We start from the raw sequence: 24,508 nt of genomic DNA, 5'->3' as shown, positions 1-24,508 counted from the left end.
TTGCCCAACAAGCAAGGTATGGATGTGCCTCTCTGCACCAATAGTCTGAGAAGATTTTTTCTGGTAAAGATCACAAAACAATGACGAACAGATGCAAGCACACATACACCACTCCCTGTGATTTCCAAGGCCTGTGGTTCTTAATTCCAAATCACAGTCTAAGTTTTGTGTTGCTAATCATGAGTCTGAAAATCTTACAAGTAGTAATTTGCAGGAAGAAGAGCAGGATTTTCATAAGCATTATGCAGTAGCTTTTAATTGTAGTCAATCTCCAGAACGCAAATATGACAAACCTACTCCTGCAGGCTAACGAGAGAGGAAAGATGCACAAAGAAGAAAATGTGTTCCTTTTGAATAGATAAATATAGAAGACCTAGTCAATACACTAGAGCAAGAACCACTAATGGATATTTCAAAGTTTATTTTCATTTAATTTTTTAGAGGACTAAAATGACAACAGTCTCACTGTCAGTCCTGGACCATTTAACTGCAGGCTGTCACTGAAGAGGGAATTCACACTCCACACCTATGCAATTGCTCCACCCTCCAAGGACACCACCCCATGGTCTGTCAGATTAGTTCATCCATCCAGTTCATGTACCTACTGGTCCCACAAGACCACTACTGGTCCCACAAGACCAGTAGTGGGCTGTGGGTACAGATGGCTCTTTCAGCTGGAGCATGGGCTTGGACTCGTGTGAGCTGACTGAGGACTTGCTCTGCTAGCTACTAACCTGCAGAGCACCTCCAGACCCCTCTCTTAGGCAGCAGTGAAACACATTCCCATAGGTTAAAGATCACTCCTTTAAAACATACAAAATTCACTGTAGGAAAACTGGTCACTTAAGAAGGATTTAGCAAGTCACTGAGGGCTACAAAAGATAATGGTGTGTGTTAATCTACTTCACAATCTTCAGAAAAGATATCCTTGGTACTAACATAAATAGAAGTTACTTTTAATTAATGTAAATTAGTCTATATATGACTGTCGTGATAATACATATTAATAGCAAAAAGAGCTATTCTAATAAATAATACACAACTGATCCTACTATGCTAAAATATTTAGGTAATACGAACTCTTCAATGACTGCTAAATATTCTGCTTAGCAGTGAGGGAAATTTAAAGAAGCAATACTTTGATGAAGCATAGCGACACTATTGGGATTGTACTGCAGTTCAGAGATAACCCTGCTACAACTAGGTAGGGAAAAATCTATATAACCTATGTTATTCATGACGACTGACTGACCTCTGCTTATCTTTGCTACCTTAAAGCTGACATTGAAATTTTCTGCCCAAACTTCATTATCTGAAATCTAGACTATAATAATTTAAAAGGGTTCTAATGGTATTTCAACCTGTCATGTTACAATAAAGTAGAACATTTCTGGCATTATTTTTCACCTAGAAAAAGGATCATTGCTTTGCTCACATAGTGCAATGAGAAGTCTAATATTTACACTGCATACAATGACCAGAGAACATATTTACTTAAGTTTTCATTCAAATATTACAGATAAGAGAGAAGATAACAAATCCCTCAGAATAGAAAGAAAATGGAAAACTAAGGATGTGTACATAACATATTGAAGAAAGGATTTAAATTCACTTTCCTCCAGGAAAGAATTTCCATTGTGTATCACACCTACCTTGCAGCAAATGACAACCGTAGCTTACATGACATCATACCATGCCATGGCATGAATACCCCAAAACAATCCAGTCACAGCTGATCAAACAGTGCACACAGGTATAGAGAAGTCCACTAACATCAGTACAGCTATCAAAATATACAACAGGTGGGAAACAGCTTTCAACATGTACAATTTGCTACTACTTTCCCACCTAATGCTTGCTTAATTCTAATTTTCCACTCTCTTCCTCCAGAAACAAACAAACAAACAAACAAAAAACCAAACAAAACCAACCAACCAACCAACCAAAAACCACACAGCACAAAACCAACAAAACTTAAAATGCAATTTAAGCTGAAATCTAATCTACTCTTCTTGGAATATGTAACTGGTTATTAAACACTTCATAACTTTTTTAAATGGCCAAGTATAACAACTTGTTCATTACAAATTGAATTTACAAAAATTAGGTTTTTTTAGGTTTTTTTTGTGAGCAAGGTGTTAAACAGGAAATCTTATTAAATACAGAGATGTAGTTTAATTATTTCTTCTGATCTTATCCACTTTAAATAATGTTTCAGATTTTTTTTTCAAGTAATAAAGAACCTAGTCTTATTCAGAATTTTTTTTTTCTTTGAAAGAATGAAATTCCAACTTAGCTATATTCAGAATATAAACATGAATTTGTACAAAAGTGATTTTAAATGCCACTGGCGAGCCATTTTCAATGCTGCTATTTGTCCAGAAAATGTATCCACAGATCAATGACCTATTCATGTGATCTGGAAATGCCAAATAATTTCTTCAGGGAAATACCATTTTCACTTAAGTTAAAATAACAATTTTTACAACAGAAAGCAAGCATGAAATCCTAAAATCACTGAGGATGCCATCCAGAAAATCTATATGTCTGGGGAAAAAAATGTAGTAGAGAACTACTAATTGTTCAGACAAATTAATTTCAAACTAAAGCCATGGTAAAATTAATGAATCTCACAGATTAATAAGCTGCTCATTTGGCAGCATTTATTGTGGTGCATTTGTGCATGTTTCACCATTTTTCTCTTACTTTTTATTAACTATGGCTACTTGGAACTGATGTCCAGGGTACACATCAGTGAGTACCAAGACTGATGAACGTGCCCCAGGTGTTGGAGTCACATGGAGGGTGTGTGATCTGCTGTCCATGCAGAGGATCTGTGCTGTAACCTGGAGTGTTTTCCTGCAGTGAACTGGCAAGCACTCCTGCTGACAGAGATGCAGCTGACAGAGGAAACTCCAGGAGCACCTCTCCATCAGTGTATGAGAAAGATGTGCCAGGATGTACTTTTGATGGAGTACTCCTTGCTGCCCTGTGCTGTCTTTCAAACCTTCTCCCTTTTCTCTCTCCGAAAAGGAGAGTGTGATAGCAGATTCTAACACTCACCCAACTTTTCGAGCCTGCTTTTCTCTGTAGTCTATGTGTAGAAAGTGGTGTCAATTTCTGAAGTCAATTATTTGGGTATTGGGAAGAAACCCGTAACAGTTATTTTCTAAATTTTTAGCACACTTTTTAAAAATTGCTATTAGAAATGTGGCTGAATGTCAGGGAATAAAAGAGAATACTGCAGAGATTCTCAGCTTTTGACATTTTTAATTGCCTTTGCTTTGGTTATTACAAAATTGATATTTCCGTCATCTAAATATAATGTATCTTTGTAAAATCCTTTAAAATATGATTTCAAGCCAATGAATGCCATTTTCTATTTGCCTTTAATTTCCTCTCAATAGTAAGTTCATCAGAGTGTAACAATTAATTAACTTAATTAAGCTAACTTAATTATGTTCTTTCATAGGTCAATATGTAGAGCTACTCAGATTAATAGCAGAGCTTGTAAAGTTAATCTTCTTGTATAATGCAAATGATGCCAAGTCATGTATTAAATACCTTTCTGAGTAACAGATGATATAAGACTGAATGTACTTTAAAGGAGGGCAGAGACTGTGAAAAGGTTAAATAAAGAAAAATGTCTTGGATTTGTCGAAATTTTTAACAGACCTAATTCATTTTTTAAATTCCAGAAGGCCATTTGCAGCTTAACTATACATAAATAAATTCTGACTTCAAAAGCAGAACTGCATGACAGCATTTCCCAGCCATCTTGTGACCTTTATGTTTTGTTATTAAGAAGATTACATAAAACAATCATGTGAAGAGATTAGATGGAAAAGATGAATTCCTAACTCCAGAGCATTTGCATGCTTACTGTAGCTCCTAGCTTATTTTGCAGAGGAATCACTTCAGTAGTCAAAGGTATTATGTTCCCTTCTCAGTTAATTTTTAATTCAATTTTAACAGACTTTAAGGATCTTTAGGCATGTAGCTTAGCACTTTTGTTATGAAATATTAATGGGTACTACAGTAATTATAATAATTACTTCAAGAAGCACAAAAAGTAAAATCAAAAAAATCTCCTGTGTGCTAAATGATCTAAACAGCTGATTCAACTCCTGTTTTGGTAAAAGAATCTGGTAGTTGGAACCCACACTCTGACACAAGGAGTTGGATTATGGGCCAAATCACCAAATTTCAGCCAAGCAACCAAATTTCAGTCTTCTCTATAATGAACCTGATTTAGGTCCAGAAAATACTCTATATGCATAGCAATTCCAGATCTGTAATCTGTTTCAACTTTTCATTGTCACTCAAAGAAAACAAAGAGGAGGGGTGCTATTCTGTAAGGTGTTTTGAACAGGAGTGTAAAGGAAAAGGCTCTGAAACTGTGAAACCCATCATTGCTCAGAAGTTTTTAAACAAGTATAAAATACTAACAAATGCACCAGAGGCATCAATCCTGTATCTACTAGGGAATGGATGATGCAGATGACCTCATATATTTTCTTTGTACGCCATGTAGTATTTGTAGTGTTGCTCAAAAGGAACATCCTGATCTTAGTGTAGCAGCAGGTTCAGAGAACAAATCAGCTTCTGTTCCAAAATAACAGTGATAAAGCTTCTGATATAAAGGGGGATTATTTATCTATAGCACAGCATAACTAGTAAATTACCACTTATGACTTTTCATCAGAAAACAGTCTGCTACGACCATACAGCATGGAAATTTCCAATGAGTTCCCTGAGCAGGAAAGCTCTTTAGAATTTAAACAACAAAATTTAGTGTTCAAGAGTAAATACACAGTTTAATCTACTCTGTGTGGGTTGTTTTGTTTGTTGGTTTTTGTTGTTGGTTTTTTTTTCAATTAACAGTGTGTCAGGAAGAACAACATATTTATAGGAACAACAACCTGACACAGTTCTGTTAAATGGGTTCAAGCCAGCAGCTACACAGAACAGGGGGAAAATATTGCAATGTCTATGAAGTTTAGAAAAGAATGCAGAGCCTTTTCAGAAGGACAAGCATAAAAGCCTTGGGTTTATCCATACAGATACATAAATACGTGTTTTCTCTAATATTTTCTTGTGTTCTCTAAGAGTGAATCATCCTTCCGTTTCTTGCCAATGCTTATTCTACATAATGGTTGAATTATTTTCTCAAATGAAAGACGCTGGTGAAGGAAATCCAGACATTTAAGTCTGCTGATAATAGCAGATGGAGAAAATATCACACCAGCATTATTACAAGCTTTGCAATGGAGTTACTTTTTATTTTGCTCTTTCAGAACATAGAATCATTTAGGTTGGAAAGGACATTTAAGATCATCAAGTCCAACCCTTAACCTAGCACTGCTAATTGCACTATTAACCTTGTTCCTAAGCACCACATCTACATGTCTTTTAAAGATCTCCAGGGATGGTAACTCAGCCACTTCTCCAGGTGGCCTGTTCAATGCCTGACAATCCTTTTGGTGAGGAAATTTTTCCAAATACCCAATCTGAACCTCCTCTAGAGCAACTTGAGGCATTTCCTCTTGTTCTATCACTTGTTACCTCGGAGAAGAGACCAACACCCACCTCACTATAGCCTCCTTTCAGTTACTTGTAGAGAGCAATAAGGTCTTTCCTCAGCCTTGCTTTCTCCAGGCTAAACAACCCCAGATCCCTTAGCTCCTCCTCGTGAAACTTTGTTTCTAGACCCTTCACCAGCTTTGTTGCACTTCTCTGAACTTGTTCCAGCACCTCAACATCCTTCTTATAGTCACAGAATCACAGAATTGTCAGAGTTGGAAGGGACCTCTAGAGATCATCTGGTCCAACTCCCCTGCTAAAGCACGATTGCCTAGAGCACATTACTTAGGACTGCATCCAAGCACGTTATGAGTATCTCCAGAGAAGGGAACTCCACAGCCTCCCCAGGCAGCCTGTCCCAGTGCTTCGTCACTCTCACCGTAAAGAAGTTTTTTCTCATATTGAAATGGAACTTCCCATGTTCCAGCTTGTGCCCGTTGCGCCTCGTCCTGTCACTGGGGACTACTGAAAAGAGTCTGGCTCCATCCTCCTTGCACCCACCCTTTAGATACTTATAGGCATTAATAAGGTCTCCTCTCAGCCTTCTCTTCTCCAAGCTAAAGACTTTCAGCTCTCTCAGCCTTTCCTCATAAGGGAGATGCTCCAATCCCTCAGTCATCTTTGTTGCCCTCTGCTGGACTCTCTAGTGGTTCCCTGTCTCTCTTGAACTGGGGGCCAAGAGCTGGACACAGCATTCCAGATGTGGCCTCACCAGGACAGAGTAAAGGGGGAGAATGACCTCTCTTGACCTACTGGCCACACTCTTCCTTATGCACCCCAGGATTCCATTGGCCCTCTTGGCAGCAAGGGCACATTGCTGGCTCATGGATAATTTACAGTCTACTAGGACTTCCAGATCCTTCGCCACAGAACTGCTTTCCAGCAGGTCCACCCCTAAACTATATCGGTGTATGGCATTCTTCATCGCCATACACAGGACCCTGCACTTCCCCTTGTTAAACCTCATTAGGTTCTTCTCTGCCCAGCTCTCCAGTCTGTCCAAGTCACCCTGGATGGCAGCACAGCCCTCTGGAGTGTTGGCCTCCCCTCCAAGTTTGGTATCATCAGCGAACTTGCTGAGGATACATTCTGTCCTCTTGTCCAAGTCATTGATGAACATGTTGAACAAGACCAGACCAAGTACTGATCCCTGGGGAACACTGCTGGTTACAGGCCTCCAACTCAACCCTGCTTCATTTATCACAACCTTCTGAGTTCCGTCATACAGCCAGCTCTCAATCCAACTCATTGTCCATTCATCTAGCCCACACTCTCTGAGTTTCCTAATGAGGATGTTATAGGAAACAGTGTCAAAAGCCTTGCTGAAGTCAATTGCTCTCCCCTCATCTAGCCAGCCAGTTTCAACATTGTAGAAGGCTATCAGATTGGTCAAGAATTATTTCCCCTTGGTGAATCCATGCTGACTTCTCCCACCTACTTTATTTGCTTTCACATGTTTTGATATGATGTCCAGTACGATTTGTTCCAACACCTTACCAGTGTTGGAGGTGAGACTAACTGGCTTATAGCTCTGTGGCCCTCCTTTCTGCCCTTTTTGAAAACTGGAGTGACACCGGCCCTCCTCCAGTCCTCAGGCACCTCTCCTAAGGGAGAGGTGGCGGGGCCAAACCCCAAAATTAAACGCAGAACTTGAGATGCGGCCTCACCAGTGCTGAGTACAAAAGGATGATCACTGCCCTAGTCCTGCTGGCCACGCTATTTCTGATACATCATTCTTTTTTTAAAAAGCAAACACTTCAGTGTAATAAAGTAGCATAAGGATGGACTGGATGCTCAGCTGATGAAGTTTACAGCTTCGGGTTTAAAGAAACAAAATCTCATTTTGTACTGACTTGAAGAGGTAATGGGCTTTATCCAGAGATTGAGGAAGGGAGATAGCTCAATAAACAAAAGATAGTATCAGCTGCCAATTATGTTCACAAAAATTAAGAAATGTTCCTTTTGTTTGTATATGAAATAATCCATATGGCTGCTCCACATCTTCCAAGAGTAATGCAATTGGTTTTAACACTGAGTTCCAGCATCTTTTTAAACTGTTTGTACAGTACTTATGACTAATGGCACATGGCTTAAGTGTGGGATACACCTTCTCCTACAAAACACTACACCTCAGCTGCAAATTACTAATAGAAAAAAGTCTACTCTCTACCCAGATAAACTGCAAGCACTGAATGTCTCATCGTTCAGAAACAGATTAATGGGTACCTATCCTAATCTTTTTTTAATTGAGATTCACAATGCTTTGCACAGATTTTATAGTTTTAATACAAAACTCAGAAACCACCAGAAACACATAAGCTATTTATATTCATATGGTACAGTAACATTATTCATATTTTACCCTAAGATGCTCCAGAACATATAAACATGCTTTTTTGGGGGGAAAGCAGGATGGTGGATGGTTGTTCTAGTAATTATTTTTCTTTATCCATGGTCCAACATTTCTTCTGTATCTGTACTGCTCTGGCAACGCAGCCATTCAGAAACAGCAGCTCTCTTAGGCTCTAGGCTTACACTATTAAAACATGATTAATTCATTTGCCACAGGTTTGGCAAAAGAAATTAATGCACATAACTCATGTTTTTCTTTTTTACTTGTAATTAAGGAAGGAGATATGCTTCTTCTGAGACTCAGGTTTAAGGGAACTGTCAAAACTAGTTTCTTTTTTACCTAGATAGCCAACCACTGACACCATCACTCCCCATACATTTAAGTGCTGCTTATGGAAAACGGTACCAAGACACAACCCGCCCATCTTGCGCTTTAGCCACTATATGAAAAATGGAAAGAAAAATTGCTTTAACAACAAACCTTCACTTTCTTCAACATCACTGTTTATTGGTCTAAAACCTTATATATTTTATATATATATACACACACATACACACACACACTGCAGCTGCCAAATTCACAGTGAAAGTGACCACAGAAAACAGACTAAGGGTCATGAAATCCAGTTCATCAGGCTTTCAATTTTATCAAACCATTAGAGTGCTATTCAAGCAAGTCTATTTAAAATATTTTAAAAGCTCTGAATCTTATGTAATCAACATGTCCAGAGAGTTTTCTTTCATCAGTTAGTTGTAAAGTACATATGATATCAGAGATATAATTGAATGTATTAACATAAGTCATACTAACAACAGCACAGTTTTGAATTTTGAAATGGTTATGGGGACAAAATTGCTATTTTAAGCATTACTGTAGGAAGGAAACCATCAAAACTACACATTTTAGTATATTATTCTATGAAAAGCATTGTTCTCCTACACTTTCCTTAGAAACTGCTAAAAAGGTCTAATGACACAACACTGAAATTAGGATGGCATAAATCTGTTCTCTTTCAAATATATTTTCAATTCCATTTTCAATGGCAATTCTTACAAAAGATAATAAATACATACTATATCAACTTATCAATCACTCAGGAAACTTTCTTATTTTAGTATCAATACAAATCAAAATAATTCAAGCATTCAAATCTATACAACTTACATTTTAATGAGGATTGTGCAGCTTTTGGAAACACAGAATAAAAGTTATCTTTCTACCTTTAAACAAAGTTTAGTTATAAAATAACCCAAAGTGTTTTTTGATCGGAAACACACCAACAAATACACACTCTTTCCTGAATCCTTCACAGGACCCAAACCAGCTAAATCTAAACCAAACATGTTATTTCTGCAGTGGCTTTTGTTACATGCTACATATCTGGACACTGTCTCTATCTCATGCAGAGTTAAATCTCATTTTAGAGCATGAAAAGAAGGGAGGCAGCAAGAGGAGTGGATGCCATCCTGCCTCCCTGTTGAGTAGAACTCAAAATTCAACCAATGTTTCTACTAGGAGGACAAGCAAAAAAACCACCTCATCTGAGTGACCAAATGACAGCCCACAAAGCTAAAATGGATGACACAAGTAACTCAGCATTAGATTCAGACTGGGCTAAGTGGAAAAGAGATTGTAAGCAAGAATAAAGTAGGGTTTATACAAGTTGATGTGGCAACTTGTGGGATTTTCTTTACTTTCTCCTACTAGAAATTGTTCTGTCCTCACATTTGCAAGCCCAAGACTCTTTTTGAACATCACTTTTTACATCCTTCTCAATTCTCCACGTTCCTGAATTCCTTAGTCTGCCAGCCATTTTGCTTTATTTCGACTATCCTCTTTCCCATTTTCATGGCTGCATTTGAGCTTTTCATTAATTGCTTTCTCACCAATACTGATGGGTTTAATTCAGATGAGAAATAAATTATTATACAAATAATGCATCAGTTAGCAGCTGTAGTTAATGCCAAGTAGTAGCTCATTAGGCAAACACTGAAAGAACATAAGGGAGTGATGTACCAGGAGACTTGAAATAAAATGAGAAATAAAAAGACATTAGCTGAAGTACAGTTCTGCAAATACTTGTTTTGCTTTGTTTGTTTACTGTGCTGACTTACCCACATGTAACTTATATCGTTTGTTTCATGGTGGGTTCTGATTTTGGAAATTCAGGATACTGGTGCTCCCCTTTCAAGGTTCCCTGCAAATCCAACCACAAAACTCTTTCTGCCTCACGTCTCCCTGTTTTCTATAAACTGCAGTAAATATGACTGTAGGAATTCTCATTCCCTTATGAAACACATACAATACTTTATGACCCCACATTCAGTAAAACAACTTCAACATAAACCATTACTAAGATATTTGGTAAAAATTCAAAGATGTATTTCCATCTTTCAGTTCTCTGAAGTTTTCTCTCCCCCAGAGTTTAGCTGTTTCTATTCCATAAAGGCAAAATCTGTATACCCATCTTCCTCTAGGTCACCTTTTACTAACTAACTATGCAGTACTTTCCCTCTGTTTTTATTTTTAAATGTAATCTGTGTTCTCAATTTTATTGTCTCCAGTGCAATCAGATAAGTTGGCAAAGCTGAGACTTAAGAGGCAGAACCCATGGCCCTGCATGGACTAGAAGTACCTTTGCTATTCAAGAATACATAAAAAAATATTACTAAAAGCTTACATTACTCTATCCTCGGGACTGCTTACATGTGATAACCTGACTTTCTATCATAGAATACAGGGTGATAATCCAAAATAAGTGAAGTACCTATTTGGCCTTAATTCAGAAGACACTCTGGAATTCTCCTGGCCCTGTACTGCAGACATCCCTCTTCTTCAGAGAAAGTGAGAAGACTATCAGAGGAAAGGAGAAATTCAAGGAGGTATTTGATAGTTATCTAAATTCTGCACTAAAGAACGAATAAATAGCACTGCATTTCCTATGGCTAGTAGTTCATACTCTCCTTTACTGGGAAGATTATTCTCAAATTAAATCTTAGAGGGAAAAGCAGGAAAAACTAGTCTTTGCTGCTTTCCTGGTACTTGAAATAGCTTTAGTTATAATAACTAAACTTTTTGAGGAAGTCGAGATTAAAGTTAAAGCTACTCCAAATGAAGGTCTTCATTCTCACAGGAAGGGTTAATTTAAGGATAGGAATGGTCCTCTGAACGGATAACTGTCATCATAAAATGAAGCTGTGAAGCTGAGTTCTGTAGACAACCTCTCCTCTGGTTATGGCGTACTGTGACAAGTACACGCTGCAGGGACAGGAAAAAGTCCAAGTCATTGGCTACTTTATGGAACTACCTTACAAGCCTGTACCTTTTCTTACAACAAGACACTTGGACTTCTGATCATACTACTTCATTACATCTAGTATTATTTTTTTGAAAACAAGGGCACAAAATAAGGCACAGTATTGGTGAGGGTCCTGAACAACTCACCAGTTAGTTGTACTTAGTGAAGGGTGAAATAAAGCTTTACATCTACCTAAATACCTATGTACAGATTTTACTTCTGACTCTTTAGTGTCATAAAGTTTAGTCTGACAGAATCTAACAGGACTCTTGTTACTGTCATGGCATTAAAGACAGGAACAAGAAAAAATATTTTCCCAATCACTGATAATAAGAAACAGTATTTAAAAACATAGTAGATTGAATATACTTAGCTTATAGCTACTATGAATCAAGGTCCTGAGATGTGCCTTGGTTTTGCATGTTGTTGGCATGGGAGGATAAGACAGAGCTTTAGCTTTAAAAAGTTTCTGCTCTGAGTAAAACAACACTAGGTATGAAAAACAGAGGCAAACATGTATCCCCAAACAGTTAATCTTGAAAAATAATAGACACAGAATGTCCTACCTCTTCTGGATGTTTCTGTGCCACCGATACCAGCTCTTCAGAGCTACTTCTTGAGGTAGAGGGTACCACATTACCTGGGGCCTCTGAGACCACCTCATTTGACGGCTCGGAGTCCTGAGGGCAACAGAGACAAATAGACCCCTCAGCAGCGTGTTGATGTGGCACGCCAAAAACACGAGACTTTTCAGAGGAACTGCGCTCTCACCACAGACAGAGAAATGAAAAATACTTGAGGTCTGAAACTCTACCCTTTTTACCCTGGCTGACTTTTTTTACACAGAAGCAGAACCATCTGTCATGTACTTTCTCTTAAAATGTTAATACTTCCTTCACAAGAGCACTGTAAGACCTATTAAATAGCTGTATAGCATTTCAGAACTGCAAAGTTCTGAACAAACAGGCTTGTTTTGCTCATACCTATCCCTGCTCCTGAACTGCATGGAAAAATTACATTTCATCCCCTTATTCAAGATGGAGGCTTATGCAAAATAGCTGGGACCATGTTAGAACAGACCTAAACAAATGTATTTTATAAATCACTGACAACCAATATAGCACACAACCTGGTAAAGTTAGAAAAGTTGGTAGTTAGCTGTCTAATAATAACTTTAACACTACATTAAAATAAATATATTTTCTTAATTTGTTTACATTCTGTTTTCCAAATTACCTTGATTTTACAATGTAACATGACTAGATTAGTCTAAACAAAACCCACTTTTATACCTTCACTGCTTCACACAGTGCTTTTGATAATTGCAAAAATTGAGATATTTTACTACCGAGAAAAAAATCCATTAATCGATTCTATCTCTACTATCCTTGTTGTAATGCTCATTACTGAAGATACTTCAGATGTCATCGCTTAGCAAGCAGAATGTGTGCTTTTGATGTATCACTTTCTCTCTGCAGTCATTAATTGCAAGGAAACCAGATTATACTTTTGGAAACTGCAAGCTGTAAAACTCATTATTAAGTTTTCCAACATAACAATCTCTAAAAAGTAAATTAAAATTTCATAATTATAATATTCAGCTTTTGCAGTTTAGCCCAATATATGTTTTGCTGTTGGAAGGTAAAAGGTGAAGACTGGTCCAACAATGACTACAGAATCACAGACAGAATCACAGCTAAAACCCAATATTGTATAATAATTAATACATGGAGGTAGTTCAGTGGAGGTTAGAAAGTTAGGAAAATCTCTTTGGGCCCAGAATGGGAGCACTCTAATATCTCTATTTCATACAACTTTTCAGGTGAATCCCCTTAATTTAGCTTCTGAACTTCAATATTTTTTTTTAAAAGCCTGTTATGCCTTTCTTGCTGCATCACCTCTCTGTGACTTAGAAAAAGGATATTGTGGCCTGTTCTGTGGCCTATCACCTTCCATTAAAGGTTCAGTATGAGGAAGGTATTTTAGGAAAAATCAGCTTTCAGCAATGACTAAAGAATAACATCAATGCAAATGTTAACAATGAAGTTCAACTGTCATTTAACTGAACTGTTTTGTGGGCATAAGCACTGGATCTGTGTAAAAAATAAAAAGGAATAATGAGATACCTTAGTAGACATATCAACCCAAAAAATTCTGATAGGAATAGTAAAACACTGTTCTTCAACATTCCCAATTCCTCAAAACAGTACCAACACCATGGCTAAACCTGGTGAACTACATGGAGAAACATCTCTAGCATCATGATAATAAAAGTTCTATTCTCTTCTATGAACTGTATAAAAGGCCCATGCTCTACATGCTACCAAAAGATACTTTGTATTGTGTTCATCCTGCCAGCTTGCTGTTTTCCCTAGCAGATCTGAATTTGCACAGGCAAATGTCCCCCCTCTCAAAGGCCAACTTAGCTTGGCCCCTGATAAGTTATGACAATGAGACTCTCTTCTTTTTGACCCAACTAGCCATGAACTGACTCTGAGTACAGAACAGTACTATTTTGTTTCCTCATTGAGAACTGAAAAGTTAAATCATTGCCCTGCAATTTATCAGCTCAATATGCTTCTAGAAGCTCTTCTACACAACTTACAAAACCAAAAGTAACAACCACATCTGTTGGAAGAAAATTATGTACTTGTCTAAATTCTTTGGTTCAGTGATTTCTCTCCTTGAATTTTGCCTCTCCTTTTGTCTCAACAAACATTTATGACGTTGCCATTACCTGTGGCCAGACAACAGTAGCAACATTTTTTTGTTATTTATGATTTTTGAAAGTAATAAGCAGTGGTTTTCAAAAATGGTCTGAGCAATTGCCATGGTAAACATAAATTCCTGGTCCATTCCTCTTGTGTCAACAGGCCCAGCACATCATGAATTCACTTCCCCCATCAAGTCTTTAATATCTTTCACAGCATCACAGAATCTTAGGGGTTGGAAGCGGCCTCGAAAGATCATCTAGTCCAACCCCCCTGCCAGAGCAGAGTCACCTAGAGCACATCACACAGGAACGCGTCCAGGCGGGTTTTGAATGTCTCCAGCAAAGGAGACTCCACAACCTCTCTGGGCAGCCTGTTCCAGTGCTCTGTCACTCTCACAGTAAAGAAGTTTTTTCTGATGTTTACATGGAACCTCCTGTGTTCCAATTTGTACCCATTGCCCCTAGACCTCTCACTAGACATCACTGTAAAAAGCCTGGCTCCATCCTTCAGGCACTCGCCCTTAAGATATTTGTAAACTTTGATGAGGTCACCCCTCAGTCTCCTCCAAGCTAAAGAGACCCAGCTCCCTCTGCCTTTCCTCATAAGGGAGATGTTCCAATCCCTAAACTCCTTTCCAAGAAGCTTGGTCATCCTCAATAGATTATTTCCAGCTAGCTAATATAATACTTCATTTTTTAAGGAGATGCATGGAAATCAAATTTACTTTATTATTCAGAAACCAAGCCAAGAAAATCCATCTCCCTTTCTAATGACACTGGCTTTATTACATCTTTTTACACTGCTGTCACTTCTCAGGAAAACTGTACAGGGCCTGAACATACATAAGAAAGGCAATTTACATTGCTCTGAAATAGCTTGGCAACACGTGAAGTACAACTTTCAGAAATAACCATATTCAGTATTTGGAACAAGATCCTTTCATGTAAGGTACAATAATAAAAATGCTGTAAGGTGCAAGTGAGACCTTTCATAAAGCTGCTTCTCTGTGTGTTACAACTACATGGCCAAAGGAGCAACAGTTCTGGAAACAAATACTAGTGCTTTGATTTTAGTCTGCAATAAAAGAACCTGAAAAAGTATTAGCATTGCTTTATTTTGCAAAGAAAAGCAAAAAAATCTGTATCTCTGACCTAAACCAACATTTATATTGAAGAAATGTTGAAAGGGAAAATGTATTTTAATAATGTTTAAAATTAGCTTCTTCTCTCTCCTAATTAGTATTTATATCATAACATATGGGACTGACTTTGCAAAAAGACACTTCTTTCTTTTTTCAAGGTCTTTTATGACGAAAACCATGTCTATGGCACTTCTCATTCACCTGGGAGCCTCAACTCTAGCAGTGATGGACACAACTCTTCACGGACATGTAAACTACACAGTAGTTTGGTACACAACTTCTCTAGTGCTTAAGACCCTCCCATTTCATAAAAAAGAATTACTATATTTTCCAGTCTACATATGATAGCTCATTAATCTGCATTTACTAGTTGGACAGATCAAGACATAGCTTTGTAATGAATCACAATATTTAATTACATTAATACAGAAATTTTGGGGAAAACCACTATTATGCAGTTTCCTGAACATACAGGAATTCTTTATGAAAACATAAGTGCATCATAAACAAATAATTCTACAATGCTCAGTAACTACATTTTCTCTGCAAAATGCTGATTTTGCTCAAAGCTCCTCAGAACATGATCCTTTTTGGACTTAAGAAACCTTAAACAGAAAACATGAACTGTGCTGCCATTCTACTATGTTTATGCAAGAAAGACAGACTTGCTTCAAACTATGTCTCTTTTCACATGAGCTAAATGTTAATGCAGTTTAAGATATCACAACAGCACTGCCTTGAATCAATCACAGTTCTGCAAAAAAACAGTATTTGAATTACATGTTGACACAAATACGTAACAAACTGGACATACTAGTCCTGGGATGGGACCGGCTTGCTAGTTTTGGCAGCAGACAGCTGGTTAAATTCTGAGTCTTGCATATTCAACATTTTTATTTTTAAAATTCAAGTTAGCAGGGACCACAGGTAAAAACGACTGGGAGAAAGTAAGGAATATCACCCTATTTGGCATATTTTCTATACGCATCTACAGCAACAGAAGCAAATATTGTTCTTTAAGTTTTGCTCTTTGCTGTGCAGAAGTATCACAGATACAGTACACTGACAAATCCATAGTGCATGCAGAACAGATGCGGATTTCATTTGTGAGCTACATAGAAATTCTATATTTCAGAGGAAAATACTTACATTTATACACTATGCTGATATTGTGGCTTAATTTGAGATGCTGACTATTTTTACTTTTTTTTTTTTTAAAAAAAGACCATTAAAAACAAGAACAATACACATATATAGATATCTACTGTATATGTAAAAGTGATGCAGATATGTATATACAGACATGTATACTCCTAGGAAATGTTATGGTAATAAAATACTATAATTGTTTTACCATGTTACCATCAGCACAGATGTTGAATCATAAGAATTAGGCTACACAGCTTCTGATGTTGAAGAAAATTGAGAACTTACATATATATATTTTAAAAATATGCATAAAATACTTTACTAGAAAGCTCGAGTAATTGCATTTGATATGGCATGATGGAAACGTAGTGTCTTACAAGGTTTATTTATGCCAGCCAAGTATCTGCTATTTTTTTTCTGTCGTTGCTACTTCAAAACAAAACAAAACTAAAAAAGAATCAAATCAACCCACAAACCCTTTACAGACGATTTCAAGCTGACAGGTTTGGATATATTATGTTAACTCTGCATTAGTTTTCATATATCATCCTTTACCCTGGTCCAGTTGAAAATTACACAAGCCATAAATTAGCTTTAAACAAGTTTTGAATCAGCCTGGAACTAGTTTTCAAATTAAAGAGCCGTCAGTATATTACACGGTACTGTCATTTTATTACCCCAATCAATCCTGTGTGGCCTGAGGTAGAAAGAAAATGGATGCTGTCTTCATTTGCAAAGGGTTTATCTCTCACACCAGGCTCTGAAAACATGACTGCAGTAATGAATTGGAAGCCAAACTTACTAACAAAGACTTCTAACAATACCAAAGTAGAAATATTTGTCCCCCTTTAGACTTACAAAAGCAAAAAAAACCCAACCCTTTCTGAAATATGAAGCTGGCTTCTTAAGGCTGAAGGACTATGGGAAGAAACAAGCACATTTTTACTGAAGTACTAAAGAGCTTGTAGCATGATGAAGCATCGTCTTTAGCGTTGCACAGGAAAAGCCTTCCTGGGTCAGACAGAAGGTGCCTCTAGCCCAGACCGCTGAGCATCCCTCCATCACTGAACCAACTCATCCTTATTCTCTCCTACACCCCAGGACAAAGCTTTGAAAGTACTCACGACATCTTAGCCAAAATTTGGTAAAATTTAGTGAAGATGCGATATCTGTAGCTCTCCACAGTTCTCAGGTGGCCAAAGTAAATTCCCAGTAGAAAGAGTTTATGTCTATCTGCTTACACCTGTGAGATCCATCTTTGCCATTCCTAGGATTTTACCCTGCATTAGTTAATGAGTGAAGAACATGGGCTTTAAACTTCTAAGTCACACTCCACAGATGTAAAATTTCCTTTTCTCTTTCTATTCTGCCTTTGTCACTCTCCTCATGCTGATTTTATTCAACATCTGACAAGACCCTCTCTTTCCCTGCCCTCTCCAAAGATAGGAAATTACAAATACAACCTTTAACGTACCTTGCCAGTCAAAGAGGCAATGCTGTTGTTCTGTCCTTGACTATTTTCTTCCTCTCTCCAGAAGGGGATGATGACTTCTACGTTTATACACTGTTAACACAACAGGGTCTCAGCTGACTCTGCAACTACCTCGGTTCAGGTAATAAACCTTAACCGAGCTCCAAAATATCTGCCTTCTTTTAAAGAGAGAAACAAAGGAAAAACCTTATATAACTCGTTGTTTTCCAAAGATAGAAACTTAATTCCATTCTTATCCTCACACTATTTTTTTTCTTCAAACACACTGTGCACTATGAAGGAACTAATAAAGTTTCAAGAAATTTCCAATAAATACCCACCTGTTTCCATTTATTATCTCTGCATCTTTTAATAAATTACAGCACCAAGAAAGCAAGCTTGTATCTTTGAAATCTACCCATATTTCCAAGTGTGAAAGAATGAAATCCCACTTTTACAGCTGTCTTAAAGTAAGGATGCTAACATAGCTAATATTTTAATAGAAATATTTGAACAAAGCATAATAGGAAAGTGTTGTGTATTTTCTATGGATGCTTCCTTCAAAAGGAAAAAGAAAAAAGAAGTGTATTTAAAGCTAGAAAGAGCCCTCTCAAAATAATATTTTTCATGTTTACAACTTTATCACATGCAAACAGAAACAGCAAAGAGAAGAACATTTTACCATTTGAAAGTAGTATCATTCGCTAACTTCTGCTGCCTGAATTAGTTTATTCTTTCTGATCCACATATTTTCTGCATTTCCACTACTCAGTGTACTAATCCTACCTCTCTTTGGACTGAATTCTCCACCTTTCTAATCAAATTTCCTGGGTCCTGTGTATGGCGATGAAGAATGCCATACACCGATATAGTTTAGGGGTGGACCTGCTGGAAAGCAGTTCTGTGGCGAAGGATCTGGAAGTCCTGGTAGACTGTAAATTATCCATGAGCCAGCAATGTGCCCTTGCTGCCAAGAGGGCCAATGGAATCCTGGGGTGCATAAGGAAGAGTGTGGCCAGTAGGTCAAGAGAGGTCATTCTCCCCCTCTACTCTGTCCTGGTGAGGCCACATCTGGAATGCTGTGTCCAGCTCTTGGCCCCCAGTTCAAGAGAGACAGGGAACCACTAGAGAGTCCAGCAGAGGGCAACAAAGATGACTGAGGGATTGGAGCATCTCCCTTATGAGGAAAGGCTGAGAGAGCTGAAAGTCTTTAGCTTGGAGAAGAGAAGGCTGAGAGGAGACCTTATTAATGCCTATAAGTATCTAAAGGGTGGGTGCAAGGAGGATGGAGCCAGACTCTTTTCAGTAGTCCCCAGTGACAGGACGAGGCGCAACGGGCACAAGCTGGAACATGGGAAGTTCCATTTCAATATGAGAAAAAACTTCTTTACGGTGAGAGTGACAAAGCACTGGGACAGGCTGCCTGGGGAGGCTGTGGAGTTCCCTTCTCTGGAGATACTCATAACGTGCTTGGATGCAGTCCTAAGTAATGTGCTCTAGGCAATCGTGCTTTAGCAGGGGAGTTGGACCAGATGATCTCTAGAGGTCCCTTCCAACTCTGACAATTCTGTGATTCTGTCATCTCATATGTATAAAAGGAAAGACAACTTTCCTGTTACTGACATGGGTTACATCCACTAATCACAGGTATAATATGGCTAAAACTTTTGACAAAAATTTCTGTACAAACATGAACATCACCAGAATTTTTTAGAATTCCTTCAATAAAGGGAAGAAGGCAATATTCATCCTTTTTGGACTAAATGTTCCACCTCTTGCATAATTTGGTTATCATCCGGTGTGCCAGAACAACAGATTGTGTATAAATATACTTTTGCAGGATATTCATACACTGGCAAGAGTGGTGTACTATGCCATTATCACTGCATATAAGAGTAATGCAATACTTTTTCTTTTTGTTATCCACATTACTTTCTTCCTATATATTGTTCTGCTATTTTTTCTTATTTTCAATTAATATACAGGCATACACAATGGCCTAGGAAGGTATTTCGTCCTACTTTTATATTTTACCGAGTTTTCAAAGTTCTTTTTTTTGAATTTTAAAAGCTTGTTTAAGACAATACACATGTAATTTTTTACTGCTGGATCAGGATATTTTGTCTTCCTTGTGCCCATTTTGTACAGCTTTGATCTCTCCGAGAAGAGAGGAAAAAATAAGAAGACCAAAAGTTGGAAAACAAATTCTTAAACACATCACAAGCATCTACGGCCACAGTAAGCAGGGCACTTACTGTCTTGCTTTATACACTTTGCACATAACTTGCATTTGCTGACTTCAATATATTTAAGGAATGATAGCAGCACCTTACACCTAAGCTACAAAGGCTCCATTAGTAAGATTACATTTTATTTGCTTCCTTAAGCAATGGGTTTTTTTTCCTTCAGAAAACATCAAGGGTAGACCACAGCAATATATTCATATAGCCTCTGTAAAAGAGTTTTACTCCATCTTTATTTCTTTTCAAGTCATGTTTAAACTTCCCCAAACTTGCCATGCTCTTTGATTGCTGAGGCAATACTGCATTAGGAATAAAATTTTGGAGTAAGGTACTGCAGGAAACTTACTTCCCCTCTTAGGGCCAAGCTGCAACAATTTATAGTTGAAGTAGTTTGCTTTACTCCAGCAGCTTGGGAGAAAGCATACACAAAAATTGCTCACAATACTTGGCTAATACTTAACTTGAAGATTGAGCACTTGAGAACATCTCTGCTCCAAAAAGCAGCTGCTTTATTCTAACAAAAATAGAATGTAGCTCAGAAAAGGCTTTCTTTCAAGCACACAATCTTCAGATATTATGCATCAGCATGCAGAGTGTGTCTGTCAGATGTTGGAACAAAGCCTTAAATTGTACCATCTAACAATTCTCAAGACAGGGTCAGCACATTCATAGGGCTGGGATTTTTTTTTTCCCCTTTGAGAAGTCCTTTAAGTAATATTTATTTAGCTCCTTACATCTTCATCAGCACTGATTCTTGCCTTTCAACTCCTTGAAGTCCAGATTTCCCAACAAAATGCAAAGCGGAGTGGTATTAAAATGTTTGATCACCAAAAGCATCACAAAATCATCAAAGGCTACTTATTAAATCAAGACTGGTTTTCATCTCTCCCTGCTTCCAGAATTTTTTTTCCAGTAACAAGAAGAAATAAAGGGATTGCACAGTACCTAATTTTTTTCAGCTGAAGTTTATTAGGCAAGTTTCATAGCTCCCTAAACTTTCCTTATATGACACTCATGTATCAGCCTGTGCTTCAGATGTTTTCTATAAATACTCTTAACTTGCTCTGGGGGATGGATCTCTGTGTGCCCTCCACATCCTTCTTGCTACTTTGTCACAACCCTGTATCTTAATTCTCCCCATTCTCCCCTGTCAGGGTTTCTTTCTATTTCTCCAAGTGGAATGTGCTCATTCTTACAAATGTGTGTGTTCACACATTCCCATATATGCTCACATTTCCCCTTCTAAGCCAAGGGCACTTTTTCCAGTCCCATTATTCTTTCCCATCCTGCTTTTCCCTCTCTCCCTTTTTAAAAAGCACCATCATTTATTTTCAACTGATAAAGCAGAAAAATAAAACAGTAATTCAAGGCTGTAAAAATATTTGTAAAGACCAAATCTATCTATAGAAAAAGCCACAGAAATCATAGAATCATAGAATCATCTTGGTTGGAAGGGACCTTGAAGATCATCAAGTCCAACCATAACCTAAATCCCCCTACCATTATTTAATTTACCCATTCAGTGCTTAAATCATGTTGCTAAGCTCTATATCTACATTGCTTTTAAATACTTCCAGGGATGGCAACTCCAACACCTCCCTTGGCAGCCTGTTCCACTGTGCAACCACTCTTTTGGTAAAGAAATTCTTTCTAATATCCAGTCTAAACCCCCCCTGGCACAGCTTCAGGCCATTTCCTCTCATCCTGTCATTGTTCACTTGAGAGAAGAGCCCAACTCCCACCTCCCTACAACCTCCTTTCAGTTAGTTGTAGAGAGCAATGAGGTCTTCCCTCAGCCTCCTGGTCTTCAAACTAAATAATCCCAGTTCTCTCAGCCTCTCCTCATAGAGCTTATTATTCAGACCTTTCTTACATCCTCTGTTCCACACCTCTCAAATACCTGAATGTGACAAAATTAAACTATGTCTTAGACATTCTTTAAGAAGCTTCAAACAAATGTTAGGAACCCTGTTTTGGGGGTATCCCTGACTTACTCATTCATGCTAGTCACTAGAGTAATTAAATAAAATTTCCACATAACTTTAAACTAATAAATAGACATATCCTAATAACTGAGTTAAACTGACCATGGGCTGTTTACTAAAAAAGGGAATCAACAGCCCAGTTAACACAGTTTAAGATGTGACATTAATTGGCCATCTTTTGCTGAGCCCACAGGAACTGAAAGGTCACAACTAGTGCTGCTGTTTTAAAGCATACTCAAAAAGGCCTGGAAATTTCTCATTCTTCCCTAATTAAGAACACTGAAAATTATATATGGAATGATGAGACTAAATTCACTTGAAATGTGAACTTTTCTGCCTTGTTTTAGGAGGCAAGAATTTCCTCTGTGTTTGTTCGGGGGTTTTGTGGGTTGTTTTTGTTTGTTTGTTTGTGTTTCTTTTTGCCTTTTTTTCCCCCTAAGATTACATCTACCAGACAAATTCCTTTTCATGGTTCTCATCTCATAGTAGAAAACACACACCAAGTCCCTTACTCTCCAATATAGTTGCTTAATAACACTGTAGACCAGATTCTTTTATTTAAAAGAATATGCATACAGTGCTTATACAAACATAAAAATGGTAACATTTAATACCATAACAGTATATATTAATTATTAATTTTCAGGCTTTCAACCTTGAGACTATTGATATGTGCATTCCCCAAATTCTTTTACTAAAACAGGAATGAAATTACATTTCTAAGTCAAAGAAACTAAATAAAAATATACCTTTATAACAGCAAACAGAAGAGCAGCTTTAACAGTCACTTCATACCAGTAACTATTGTGGTGTGACAGGAACAATTCTGTAGAGCAAAGCTGTGGGTGTTGAGGATCAGGCAGACGTGACACGTATGTCTCAAAGATATGACTGGTTTGGTCACAGAGATGGCATGTCCATTAGCAGTCAGAACACATCCTCAGCTTTATTGTCCCTTGACAGTTTGCACACTCCTGAGACCACTCCATAATGTGAACCAAAGCGTAACAACTGATGGCAACTGGGTGGTATCTTTCAAAAATGCATTCCTGATCTTAACCAAAATGCTAAGATAAATACAATTTAAGATACCTCAGATTAAGAACCATTAAAATGAGCATACCAAAATGTATAATCATTCAAACAAATGAATAGGAAATGTTCAAATTAACAGGATTTAGGGAAGATTGTAGGGAAGATCCTGGTTTACTTCCCTCTTCCTCTTCTTAGGAGGGTTCAAAATCACATTTCTCAAGGGATTGCTTAAGCCATTTAACTATTTTTTAGCTGAAGCAGGCAATTTTGCATGTAAAAATTATTCACTGAACAGAATGATTGATTGCACATTAACAAGAGTACCTGAGAAAGGGTACAAATTGTCTTCTGAATATTTTACTATTCTATATCAAGGAGCTTTTCAGTCTCTATCTATGCTGTACCCAGAAAGCACATAAACAATAGGTCTATAGGTCACTCTACTGAAAGAATTATTAACAGATTAATAAATCACATCTCCCAAAACTCAAACTTTTCATAATTACCTCTTAAATGTAAGATTCTTGAAGCTGTTCTTATATGACTTTGCTCCAGCTCCTTGTCCTGTTGGCCCTGTGTTGGCCCATACATGGCACATGGGACAGCTGTGGGTAAGTGGCCAGGGCTCTGGGAGGGAGCTTGGGCAGCCCTCATGGGGTTCACTGGAGGATGCCCACTTGTCTACCATGGCCATGTCACAGCTTGGAGAAGAGAAAGCTCTGGGGGGACCTCATAGCAGCCTTCCAATAACTGAAGGGGTCCTAAAGGAAAGCTGGGGAGGGACTTTTTACATGGGCTTGTAGTGAGAAGACAAGGGGTAATGGATCAAAACTGAAAGAGAAGAGATTTTGGTTAGACATTAGGAGGAAATTTTTTTGTGTGAGGGTGGTAAGACACTGGAACAGGTTGTCCAGGGAAGCTGTGGATGCCCCCTCCTTGGAAGTGTTCAAGGCCAGGTTGGATGGGGCTCTGAGCAACCCAGTCTGGTGCGAGGTGTCCCTGCCATGGGTTGGAAAATGCACCAATTGCACAGTACATACATATCCCTGTATTTTAAAATACAAATCTTAACACTGGACTGGTGTCTTCAAGGTTCCGTTCCAGCTCAAACTTTCTATGATTCTACAATTCTATGAATATAGAACATCTTATAATAACCTTCAAAAAGTTCCTTACTACCAGCAACAAAATAAAAAGTTTCGCTCTGAAGTTCCTCTGCCTTCTGCAATACTTTCAACCTGAACAAGCAGTGGAGATATTAGGCACCAGAAGAAAGCAGACAAACTGCATTTTCATTCAATACACAATACACTTGCAAATATTAGTCCCTAATATGTATCCTTATTTATTGCACGAGACTGGTTACACATTTAGTATTCATTATGTCAATGACTGCTGACACTCTTCTATTTCCAAAAATAAATGCGTTATGTGATTAACCCACCCTAAGTACACTTGTGTGTACCTTCCATAAATACTAAGTTATCTTGCTATTTCCTTTTTGACACTTGTTTTCCTTGGCTATTTATACCACAT

The 24,508-nt window shown here is 37.8% G+C and overlaps 1 protein-coding gene across 2 annotated transcripts in view; it reads right to left on the bottom strand.

The window, feature by feature from the left end:
• PHF14 (PHD finger protein 14) overlaps positions 1-24,508 on the bottom strand; it is a 167,700-nt gene that overhangs the window by 26,593 nt on the left and 116,599 nt on the right. Inside the window, exon 18 of one of the 2 annotated variants that reach the window (XM_051612745.1) lies at positions 11,801-11,914. The exons of the other annotated variant lie outside the window; for it this stretch is intronic. Within the exon in view, the coding sequence (XP_051468705.1) occupies positions 11,801-11,914 (114 nt within the window). The remainder of the gene's footprint in view (positions 1-11,800; positions 11,915-24,508) is intronic. 2 annotated transcript variants of the gene reach the window in all.

This window comes from Apus apus, chromosome 2, assembly GCF_020740795.1.
Source record: "Apus apus isolate bApuApu2 chromosome 2, bApuApu2.pri.cur, whole genome shotgun sequence".
Taxonomy (NCBI): domain Eukaryota; kingdom Metazoa; phylum Chordata; class Aves; order Apodiformes; family Apodidae; genus Apus; species Apus apus.
The sequence above is the reverse complement of the archived record's forward strand: the minus strand, read 5'-3'. Positions and strand labels throughout refer to the sequence as shown.